The sequence below is a fragment of the Littorina saxatilis genome, linkage group LG2 (assembly GCF_037325665.1).
Source record: "Littorina saxatilis isolate snail1 linkage group LG2, US_GU_Lsax_2.0, whole genome shotgun sequence".
Classification (NCBI taxonomy): Eukaryota; Metazoa; Mollusca; class Gastropoda; order Littorinimorpha; family Littorinidae; genus Littorina; species Littorina saxatilis.
This window is the reverse complement of record NC_090246.1, coordinates 86,279,921-86,291,741: the sequence shown is the minus strand read 5'-3', so window position 1 is coordinate 86,291,741 and position 11,821 is coordinate 86,279,921. Positions and strand designations below refer to the sequence as shown.

General features: G+C 42.7%; 2 protein-coding genes across 2 annotated transcripts; both read left to right on the top strand.

The window, feature by feature from the left end:
- Positions 1 to 284: 284 nt before the first annotated feature.
- On the top strand, positions 285 to 2,490 carry LOC138960003 (zinc finger protein 611-like). Its single transcript, XM_070331721.1, has 2 exons — positions 285 to 814; positions 1,254 to 2,490. Exons 1-2 carry the CDS (start codon positions 667 to 669, stop codon positions 1,505 to 1,507), a joined length of 402 nt encoding a protein of 133 aa, XP_070187822.1. The 5' UTR covers positions 285 to 666; the 3' UTR covers positions 1,508 to 2,490.
- Positions 2,491 to 4,387: 1,897 nt separating this feature from the next.
- On the top strand, positions 4,388 to 7,802 carry LOC138960002 (uncharacterized). Its single transcript, XM_070331720.1, has one exon. It carries the CDS (start codon positions 4,717 to 4,719, stop codon positions 6,721 to 6,723), a length of 2,007 nt encoding a protein of 668 aa, XP_070187821.1. The 5' UTR covers positions 4,388 to 4,716; the 3' UTR covers positions 6,724 to 7,802.
- The last annotated feature ends 4,019 nt before the right edge of the window (positions 7,803 to 11,821 follow it).

The window sequence follows — 11,821 nt, the reverse complement described above, 5'->3', positions numbered from 1 at the left end:
CAATCTCGGTTTCTGATAACTTCACTACTTCCGTTCGGTCTAGAGCAACGACACACCCCTGACTCTCTTCCCACACTGTGTTGAGAAAATTTTCTTCCCGACGCTTCCGTCATCTGCTTCAGGGGAAATTCAAAGAGGTTGGTGAAGCTATTTATCTCTATAAATGAAGTATTACGAAGTGTTGCACATCGAGATAGGTCAGGTTAGTTCTGTTAGTGTCCATACTTAATGCCAATGGGGTTTTCGGGTTTGTATTTCGCGTATTTTACCCGTGAATCGGCCGAATGACGGACCCGTCGCTGCACAGCTGCAAAGTTTGTCGCTTCGAGCGCAAAATCGTGAGGAAAACGCGTCTTGTAAGTAATGCTAATACATTCTACCAAAACCTAAACATGTCTGCACCAATCCTGCCAAGTGTCGTAGTTGTAGTCCCCCGCAAACAGCTGTAATCGTAAGAAGAATGTGATCATTCCTGCAGATTTGTGTGTCGTGCACCCGATTTGACCGAATTTTAGCGTGTCGTACACCCGCTGTGACGTTTTTCACGTCGTGACGTCCACCCGATGCTCACGTTCTGTGTCGTCTCTCCGATCGTGCACTTACCTTTTGCACATGACCTTGTTTGTTTGTATTCTGATCGTCTTGGAGTGATTTTTCAGGGACAACATGGATCAGGTCATGGAAGTTGTGGAAGAAGAAGAAGCGGAGTTATCCGCTGAATTTATGGATAGTTACCTGGACATAGTCCAAACTCCAGAAAAGGAGGCAAAGGTGACACCCAAAGAAACATCGACACCCAAAGAGAAATCGACATGTAAGTTATATTTTATTATTATGTAAGCCTGTGCAGGATCATGTTTATGGGCCGCTCACACGTGGATTCTTGCACACGTCGATTCTTGTCAAAATTCAGGTTTAGCGACAACAATGATGTAGCTGTAAACCTATTGAACTGACAGCTGAAAGCAGCGATTGGCTGCACCTCATGTCAATGGGTTATAGCTACAACATTGTTATCGTTTTTTGACAATAAGGATTAACGTGTGAGCCATCCATTACCACCAGTTGACTGCAGCTGTTGTCCGTGTGCAGGTATTGGCAACGCTTGATTATGATAATATGAAAGCGTACTGATCATGTTATAGTTATAGTTTTACAATGCAACAACGGACTATTGTACCTGAATAATGTTTATATACATTCGATCTGGTTAGACTAACACAAGCTTTTTGTATCTTGTTGTATGTGGACAGCTGCTGACGATGGTGCTGGGCCTTCGACAGAGAAGCCAAAGTCGCCCAAGAAGAAGAAGACACCCATGAAGAAGAAGACACCCATGAAGAAGAAGATGGAGGTCTCGGCTGACAAGTCAGTGCACCAGTGCCACGAGTGTGGTAAAACTTACAAGCATTACCGCACCTTGTGGGCTCATCAGCGCTTTGATCATGGTGAAGGAAAAACAAATCATGAATGCACCATATGTGACAAAAAGTTCACAAAAAATTGATCTGACGTCACACCGCAACGTGAAGCATGACAAGATTAAGCCTTATTCATGTGATTCATGCGGCAGATCTTATGCAAGTCCTAAAAGCTTGTACCCCTCAAAGCATGTGTGCAAAGGGATACCAAAAGAGGTGGCCAGCACCCAGTGTGGCAAGACCTTTGCACTAAAAAGGTTTCTGAGTGACCATGTCCGTTACCATCACACACGGGCAGGGTGTTCTTGTAAGGTGTGTTTTGCACACTTCAAGCACCGTGAACAGCTACGCCGCCATGTGGCGAAAGGCTGTCCAATGTCTGCATCTACTTGAGTATGCACCTTTAAATGACCTTGACCTTCAGGTGATATTAAAGTCAAACAACTGAAGCTGGCAATGACACCATACATTCAGAACTATTTTACACATTTTTCCACCCAAAATACACCACATGACCTTGACTCCAGGTCAAGGTCACACAAGACATGGCTATCAATTCAACAGATAGGAAGCACATTGGTGTTTATTGGCACTTTCTACCAAGAGACATTGTCATTTAGTGGTAAAGTCACGTTTTGGACACATTTCAGAGGGGTCAAAATGACCTTGACCTTGAAGCAAGGTCAACCAAACTGGTATCAAAAGATAGGGCTCACTATGCCCTGTATACCATTTGTAGCTCGGGTCGACATTTTCAAAAACTTGGGAGAAAATTGGGAAAGTGTGAAAAATAACTGTTTTTAAAGGCCCGTGACCTTGACCTTGAAGAAAGGTCAAGTCACTATGTATGTTTTTTTAAGGTCTTGTCATCATACACCATCATGCCACATTTGGCGCTGATAGACTTCATAGCGGCTGAGAAAAAATCCAACGTTTAAGTTTTTGGGACAGACGGCCGGACGGAGGGACGGACGACTAGGCTGAGTACATAGACTCACTTTTGCTTCGCATGTGAGTCAAAAATCTCTTTGTTTATAATCAGTGTAACTTCTGTAAGATGTTTAAAGATTCATTTGGACAGGGGCATACCAGCTACCTGCATCGCACAGTGCAGTGTATCTACCCTAGACTGTCATGTCAACCCAACTGTGGGGCCTGGATGGAAGATAACTTTATTCCTGCCCCAACACCCCTTTGCAATGGTTGAAAGGTAGGCGAGACTAAGAGTACTTACCAAGGTGTCTTTATCCACATTGGTGGTAAGATCCGGCTATTGTCATCTCCATGACTGTATCTGAAAATGACTCCATGCCAGTCAGAATACAAAAGAACAAAGCTATACATGTAATTCGTGTTTATGTATGGGGGATGACACAATGTAACAAGTGAGAAAGGTCATGTGCAAAAGGTAAGTGCACGATCGGAGAGACGACACAGAACGTGAGCATCGGGTGGACGTCACGACGTGAAAAACGTCACAGCGGGTGTACGACACGCTAAAATTCGGTCAAATCGGGTGCACGACACACAAATCTGCAGGAATGATCACATTCTTCTTACGATTACAGCTGTTTGCGGGGGACTACAACTACGACACTTGGCAGGATTGGTGCAGACATGTTTAGGTTTTGGTAGAATGTATTAGCATTACTTACAAGACGCGTTTTCCTCACGATTTTGCGCTCGAAGCGACAAACTTTGCAGCTGTGCAGCGACGGGTCCGTCATTCGGCCGATTCACGGGTAAAATACGCGAAATACAAACCCGAAAAACCCATTGGCATTAAGTATAGACACTAACAGAACTAACCTGACCTATCTCGATGTGCAACACTTCGTAATACTTCATTTATAGAGATAAATAGCTTCACCAACCTCTTTGAATTTCCCCTGAAGCAGATGACGGAAGCGTCGGGAAGAAAATTTTCTCAACACAGTGTGGGAAGAGAGTCAGGGGTGTGAACGAAGAGAGTTTTACCTTGTAATAGTAGTAGTACTGAGAGCGCACAGGCCCCGCCCACTTTGATCCCGACCCGATCGTGACGAGTGCCTGTGATGACAACCATCTAAATAGACTACATGTTCGCAGAAAACACAATACTGATTATAGAGGGAAAAATAACGGCTCTTTTTAAAAGCACGTTTAGTAGTGAAGTACTTTTAGGATTGTTTGGAATTTTTTACCAGCAGACACCCTTTCACTGCTGAGTGTCTTAGTGTTGTATTAAGATGTGTGATTTGAATTTTGGTTTAAAGGTGCCTTTGGTTTGAACACCCCTACCCCTACGAGGCAGAAATACAAAGAAATAGAAGGAAATTAAGCCTATTTGGAACCAGACTTTAGTATGTTCCCATGGGGGGATTCACGGTGCGAATGACACTGCGTCAGCTTGTTCATTTATCTTTAGTATTTTCTTCAACTTTAACTTTTAGGACCATGTATGAGGTTGTGGCAAGCTAAATACACAACACGACGACGTCTCGGAAAAATAGTAAGGATTATATAGGGAAAAACAACAGTGTCAGTTAATGTCCGTTTTGAAGGTGTTAGTGGTTGGGGATTTTGAAAAGCATCAGACATCAGGCAGATACAATCCTTTCTGCGTGTTCTGGTGCAGAAAGAGTTTTCAGTTTATACATTGGGGTGACCAGTAGATACCGTTTTACAACCATAGCCCCAAACGACATTTACAGAGCCCAAAGAAGGATTAGGGTCAATTTCAAAGCCACTTTTCCATATGAAGCGCCAACTTTATATGAAAATGTGTTTAATAAACATCAAAGGACTGAGGTTGAACTTTCTGATAAGGGACATTTTAAATCTAGTCATTGTCACTTCAACGTTGTTCTCTTATTTGCTTGGACTACTAGATCTCAGACAGACCTAAAAATAAAGAGATGTGGAAATGAATACCGTGGCTTTTTGCGTCATTAGTAATTGAAGTAAATGCGTCATATTCTTCAGGAGGAGGCTGTTCGAATTATTAGTAAAAATGTACGAGTCGTTGCGTTGGACGCAACAGTCATTGAAGTATTTCTTTTTGTTGTTAAGCGCGCAGGAGTGTGTGTTCAGCAAGCTGTAAGCGTGTGTAAGGACATCTGTTCGTTGTCAGTGAAGTATGAACTTTTCAACCTCGAACTGCGATATTTCCGGAAACCGTTCTGTCTGATTTTGTTTCTGTCTAGGTTTTTCGTGCAAAGAACTTTGACAAATAACTGTCGAAATCTTCAGAGCCAGGTATATTAACCGTATTTAGAGTCATCCCTTCCCAGCGGAAAACATCCACATCAACAACATGATAGATATTCATCAGAACGGGACACTGGCCATGCAGTCTTTGAAAGAGCCTAAGCAATTTCAGCGCATTATGGTACCGACTCTCACCTACATCACGTGCATGATGATCACCGGAATTATCGGTAACGTCGTAGTCTGCATCGTTTTCTCCAAAAAAATCCGGCACTGTGCTGTCAGGTACTACATCCTATTGACAGGCGTGCTCGATCTGTTCACCTGCGTTGTGGTCATGCCAATGGAACTTGTGTTCCAGTTACGTTACGACCTGGATTATAGCGAGTTGGAATGCAAAGCGGTCATGTTTGTCAAGGCTGGCGTGGTGGGTTTCTCAGGAAATTTACTCATCGTCGTGGCCATCGAACGATACAGGAAAGTATGCAAGCCGACAAAGAAGCAGTTCAATGAGAAGAAAGCTGTCGGTGTTTGTGCTTTTTTGACGATCTTAACCACGATACCAACTATTTTTTTCACTGGGAGGAACACCGTATACTTTGAAGGGACCAACGTGACTGGATTGACCTGCTTTGTAGCTGACGATGTTGTTGGCTCCGTATTCTTGATGCAATACGCCTGGTCCTTGGTTGTCTCGGTTTGTATCGCCTTCATGGTGATGTCTGTGGCATACGTACGGATCGCACGCTTTTTGTTGAAGCACAAAAAACACATGGAGATGTACTGGATTCACAAGTGTAAACCTGGTTCAAATATCACAAGAAACACTAGGACAAGATCTCTGCACATCAACGAATGCTCTACGGGAGCCACAACGGAGGACTGTTTGAGTTCAGCAGTGGACGCAACTTTCTTAAATAGCCCTCGAGGACCGCCGCGCACAACATCCCTGTCATCGGACATATCGCCATCACCGGCCAGCCAGAGGACTCAGGCGCAGATGCCACCATCAACGGGCCTCGCGTCAACAATGCAAACTCACGGGGGACCTTCTCAGATTCAGCCCACTTTTAAGTCAGAGATAGGTGGTAACGAAGCAAATATATTGTGTAGTACCTCTCGGAATGGATCTGTTGAGGATGTGCGCGTTCCTGATATAGAAGCCACCTGCATAACGACGTCTGCCGGAAAAGGAGAAAAGGTTGAGAAGACAGCCACCGAACCCGCTGATGGTAGACAAGACACGGAACCCAAGACTCTTTCACGCTGTCAGTCCGCCGAAGGGCAGAGCTCCCAGTCGCTAAACCTGGATGGCTTTGTATCCATAATCAAAATATCCAGCATGGACAAGCTTGCGCACACAAAAGCCGGGGATACAGAGCAAAAACAAACAGAAATAGCCGACAACCATTCCGGTAAGGTTACTGAGAGTGCAAAAGAAAACACATCCGAATTGTCAGATAAGAAGAACAGTGCGATGGGATTGGGAGGAAGTAGCGCAATAGATGTCAAATCATTAGTTTCGCTTAAGAAAATGAGTTTGACTAAAGAGGAAAGCAAGATCGCAAAAGAAAACAAAAACGTCATGTCAGATGAGATCATTATTACGATGGAAAAGGACAGACTGTTAACAGGGACAGAGCAGCTTCATTCTGCCAGCGATAGCACAGTTGACAGCAGCGAGAAACTTGACAGAGGACTCTCTTGGAGCGACGCCCATGCCCAACTTGAAGTCGAACCCTGCCTCACAACGAGTGATAGTCTCCAGGTATCAACACCGATGTCCAGACCTATACCCGTTCTTCAAATTCAACGTGACCTCTCGGGCCATCTCCGCCGGCCAGACCAGGTCCAATCTCTCTCTCCATTCGTGTCCAGAATCCCTATCCACACCACCTTAATGATGTATATTTTGACAGCTGTCTTTTTATTCAACTTTCTTCCCTACATCTGGGTCCTTATCAAATACGGCGGGAGAGATATTCGTTCCAACATGTTTCAGATCTGCGTAAAATCTTATTGCATCAACTGTTCGGTGAATCCCGTTATCTACAGCTTCTGTTCAGCAGCGTTCCGAAGGGAATGCTTCAAGTTGTTCACGTTCAGATTTTAGTTTGAAGACATTTCCAGCTTCTGATAATAATTCAGCAAAAAGTTAGTACTTTGCAGAGAAAGCAATCAAGCTGTTGATTCCGGCTATGTGTCCAAATGGCAGAATTCTCTTAATCTTATTCCATTAAAAACTATTTCATTGAAGAAAAACTGGATGGACCGATGGTCAGACTACAGGGATGCACTCACGAATGTCGTCTGTGGATCGACGCCGTGCTTTACTGCACAATACATGTTCAAGATGATGACATAGACCTGATGATGATGATGATAAAGAGGGTGACAGTTGGTTGACGCTGTTCTCCAGTTGTCACTGTCTTTGGCGAACCTTTCCCAGTCTGTGATACCGTACGTTTTAAAGCACATGATGAATTGAAATATCATGTTTTAAAGCTTATACCTTATGTGGCCTTCAGTATAATTATACTGTTTGTGTGATTCGCTGCATCACTGTATTCTGCGAAAAAGCACTACGAGAACTCTTGGTTTGTTTTTTGACTCTCCTGAGTAATCGCAAGTGTCTTACGAATGAGCAGTGTTAGGAGCAGTGTCCCGAGACAAAAAAGTTAACGTTGGGGTTATCTCGAATGTTTTTGCAGCTAGAGCTTTGAAACTTTGCCCACTACTAGGGTTTAATGTTTTCCCGACACGACCCGAAGGTCACAGTGGGGTCAAGTTTGGATAAGATTTAAATCAAAATTTAGAATTTTCTTAAATGTTTTTTCAGCGATTTAATGGTTTGATGACTTCTGAACATGACTCTAGATAGTCTGGTGTATTATCCTGGTCATATTTTCAGGTCACAGTAGGGTTGTGCTAGGGTAAAAAAGAGTATAACATTCTAACTTGCTTCGATGTTTGTTTGTTTTTAAGCTGGGGTAGCAGATTTCATATTACTTTTGGCAATCGTAAAATCGTTTAAAAGTATAAGCATTTGCATTTGTTTTACGAAACATGTTCCTCTTTAAGTAATTTGTTTTACGAAACATGTTCCTCTTTAAGTAATTTGTTTTACGAAATATGCTCCTCTTACAGTATTTTGGGGTGATATTGTAATTTATTGCTTAACTGTGATCATTATTTCACTCAAAAATAAAGTGTTCACTTTTTAAAGTTGTGATTTCGTTGGCATTCCCTTGCTTTGTGTATCTTTTCTCCCTGAACTTCTCTGAGTTGTTTCCCTTGTGTGTGTGTCACTGTGTGTGTGTGTGTGTGTGTGTGTGTGTGTGTGTGTGTGTGTGTGTGTGTGTGTGTGTGTTGGGTTTGTTTTGGGCTTGTGTTTGTTTTTGTTTTTTGTTTCTGTTTTTTAGGGTAAGGGGGGAGGTGTTTTTTGCGGGAGTTTTTAATTGTGTTTGTTGTTGAAGAATTGTGTCTTTGCTGGGAATTACACGTACAAGTAAGTAGAAAGCTCACAGTAGCTGCTACTACTAGTACTACTGCTGCGCTGCTACTTCTACAGCTACAACATTCAACAAGTCGCGTAAGGCGAAATTACTACATTTAGTCAAGCTGTGGAACTCACAGAATGAAACTGAACGTAGTCCGCCGCTAGTGCAAAAGGCAGTGAAAGTGACGAGCCTGTTTGGCGCGGCAGCGGTTGCGCTGTGCTTCATAACACGCTTTACTGTACCTCTCTTCGTTTTAACTTTCTGAGCGTGTTTTTAATCCAAACATATCATATCTATATGTTTTTGGAATTAGGAACCGACAAGGAATAAGATGAAATAGTTTTTGAATCGATTTCGGAAATTTAATTTTGATCATAATTTTTATATTTTTAATTTTCAGAGATTGTTTTTAATCCAAATATAACATATGTATATGTTTTTGTAATCAGAAAATGACGAAGAATAAGATGAAATTGTTTTTGGATCGTTTAATGAAAAAATAATTTTAATTACAAGTTTCCGATTTTTAATGACCAAACTGACTCATTAGTTTTTAAGCCACCAAGCTGAAATGCAATACCAAACCCCGGCCTTCGTCGAAGATTGATTTGCCAAAATTTCAATCAATTTAATTGAAAAATGAGGGTGTGACAGTGCCGCCTCAACTTTTACAAAAAGCCGGATATGACGTCATCAAAGGTATTTATCGAAAAAAAGAAAAGAACGTCCGGGGATATCATACCCAGGAACTCTCATGTCAAATTTCATAAAGATCGGTCCAGTAGTTTAGTCTGAATCGCTCTACACAGACACACACACATACACCACGACCCTCGTCTCGATTCCCCCCTCTATGTTAAAACATTTAGTCAAAACTTGACTAAATGTAAGAAGTAGAGAGCCTTTTTATCCATCCACAAACCCACACACAGAAATGCGGTATTTTTACTCAGAGAGAGAGAGAGAGAGAGAGAGAGAGAGAGAGAGAGAGAGAACTGAACGGACCCCCCCCCCCCCCCCCCCGAGTCTAAAAAATAAGGAGAAAAAATGATTGCTCAGATTGCTCCATTTTCCCTGTGGTTTTTTTTATCAAAATTCTCCGGGGGAGCATGCCCCCGGACCCCCCCTAGGAGCCGGCCTTTGTCTTCTTAATGACTGTTTTTGGAGGTAGTTGGGTAACTTGTTGGCTCAGGTTGCACCAGATCAGTCAATTGTCCTTGTTTTGATCCAAATTTGTCTTCTTACATTAACTTTTTGGAAGGTATATTAAATACTTGCCTCAGATTGCACCAGATTGAGGGGGGGGGGGGGGGGGGGCATGCCTCGCGTCGTCGATCTGTCCCTGAGATAAATTTGGAAACCCACCTTAAAAACGATGTGATCCGCCCCTGGTGACACACTGAAATAGATTATTATACAAAAGTAAGTTGACAGTCTTGTAAATTAATTTAGTGAGCACTGAGCTAACTTACCTTTGTCGAGGGCCCCAAAGGGTTTAAAATCGTGATCGTGATTGGCGTTTTTTGACCTTTCTGTGACCGTGATTGCCGAAATTTCCATTTCTGTGATCGTGATGGGACTTTGCCCGTGATCCGTGATGACAAAAAAATCAAGTCTCGTGATCGGGATCGTCATTTGTTTTTGTGATCGTGATGGGCATTATTGCAAAGCATTTTATTTTCAACGTACATTTTTCACAGCTGTATCACTCTATGATCCTCTTATCGTCAAGGAGCCAATCCCGATTGAAGGGGAAGCAACAACACATTCAGAAATATGATTTTGACAGCGATTGCTTCCCTTTAAGAGAACCAATCACACACAAAAAAGAGATCCAATCAGAAGGCAAATTGCCAAAGTCTGCCAAACTTCATCCAATGGAAGGGCTTCGTGCAAAAGTTTTGAGTGCATTCAGTCAAATTCGAATTCGAAGATCAAAAATGGCGTGCAGCGGTACTGTCATCGAACTTCTGTTATATTTTGTGGATTCAAGCCAGACCAAAACAGGCGGCAAGAATGCCTTCCCTGGTGGAAAGGTCAGGCCACGGGTCTGGATTTTGTCAGGCATGCTGCTTTTCCGGTAATTGCCGGAAATCCGAAAAAGCCGTTTTCAAAATCCGGTAAAGTCAAATTTATTCCGGTGAAGTTGAAACATTTCCGCAAAAACGATCCATGTGAATATCGCGCAACGCGACCGGGCGCCGGTCTCAATGAAACCAGCGCACAGTAGTGTTGTTTTCAACAGTTTGGAGGTGTGTTGAATGGTGGTGGGGGGAGGCTAAAATGGGATTTTTAACTAGATCACAACACTATTACAGCCCTGAAAATGATGTCCAGAATGCACCAGATTGCACAGATTTTAACCGTTTTTTGAAAAAAAATCCGGAGGGGCAAGCCCCCGGACCCCCCTAGTTGGCTTGCCTGCTTCGCAGGCTCAGTCAGGCTTGTGGCTTCGCCACTGGCACTGCGCGCTTCTTTCAGGTAAAACCATTTTTGGCCTGTAGCATTCCTGTTTGTTTTTCAAGGCCATGAAACCAGGCGATGGTGTACCTCAAATTGTATGGCAAAGTTGAAAATAAAGTACCCATCACACATGTACATACATGTTCTTTAATTTCAATCCACCCAATAGTTTGTCAGAATATGGGTTTACAAGCTTTAGCTCTGGAAATGTGAAATTGTGCAAGTATATATTCATCACGGGGGATAACCGGTCAAAGGCCGAACAGAAGCCGAAGGCCGCTCATGACACGTGTGAAGGCAAGTTTTGTCTGTTTTCTAGGTATTGTTTGATTTATGTGGGGATTTAAGGTAAGCTACTGATTCAGCGATGACTAAATTTGTTTCTCGATGCATAAAAAGTCAGGGAGCGATTGATATTTGCCCGTAAATATCCTTCAAAGCTGAAAATGTCCGCGATCGAGCACCGGAAATGGCTGTTCGATGGGTTTTGCAAGTAGAAATGTGCTTTATTTCACCAAATCAGCTCGTATTTGGTGTGGGTACGGGATTCTAGAGGACGAAGGAGTCATAAGAGGTGCAAAGAAGTGCTATTTGGGAGTAGAATAAATCTTCCGAGACAGTAGACAAGAGAAGGTCATATTTGAGAGATGCGCGTAGGCCGATTGTCTTTCCGACAAGCGAATGATACAGCAGATTAACCATTCGTTTTGACCAGAAACCTAGTCTCTAGTTTTTACGAATGAGTTTTTTAATTAAAACAATCACGAGAACTCTCTCGCTTAGCCTAATGGCTGTTCGATGGGTTTCGCAAGTAGAAATGTGCTTTATTTCACCAAATCAGCTCGTATTTGACATCGGTTTGGTATATATATATTTTTTTTTTCTAATCCTACCGCGAACTGGATAGCAGACTCGGCACGACTGTTGCACCACACTTTGAAGTAATCCCACACTTTGAAGTAAATTACTTCAAAGTGTGGGGATGTGCCCCACACTTTGAAGTAAACTCAGTTTTTACTTCAAAGTGTGCCGGGGGATCTTCCCACACTTTGAAGTAACTTACTTCAAAGCGTGGGACTTTTGCATGCCTGTTTGAGCCTGATGATTTTGTCAAAAACAAGAAGAGCAAACGCTCGATCGAGTCACTTTCGCAGTTCTGAATATTATATGAGGCATCAGATGGACAGGAAGAAATTGCTATTCACAACACAATGAGTCACGTGCACATAAAATTTGAGCCCGGTCACT

Bases quoted from the DNA above. Each gene is read 5' to 3' on its own strand.
- LOC138960003 (XM_070331721.1), top strand. From the start codon at position 667: ATGGATCAGGTCATGGAAGTTGTGGAAGAAGAAGAAGCGGAGTTATCC. The intron at 815-1,253 runs GTAAGTTATATT...GTATGTGGACAG, and splicing joins ACCCAAAGAGAAATCGACAT to CTGCTGACGATGGTGCTGGG.
- LOC138960002 (XM_070331720.1), top strand. From the start codon at position 4,717: ATGATAGATATTCATCAGAACGGGACACTGGCCATGCAGTCTTTGAAA.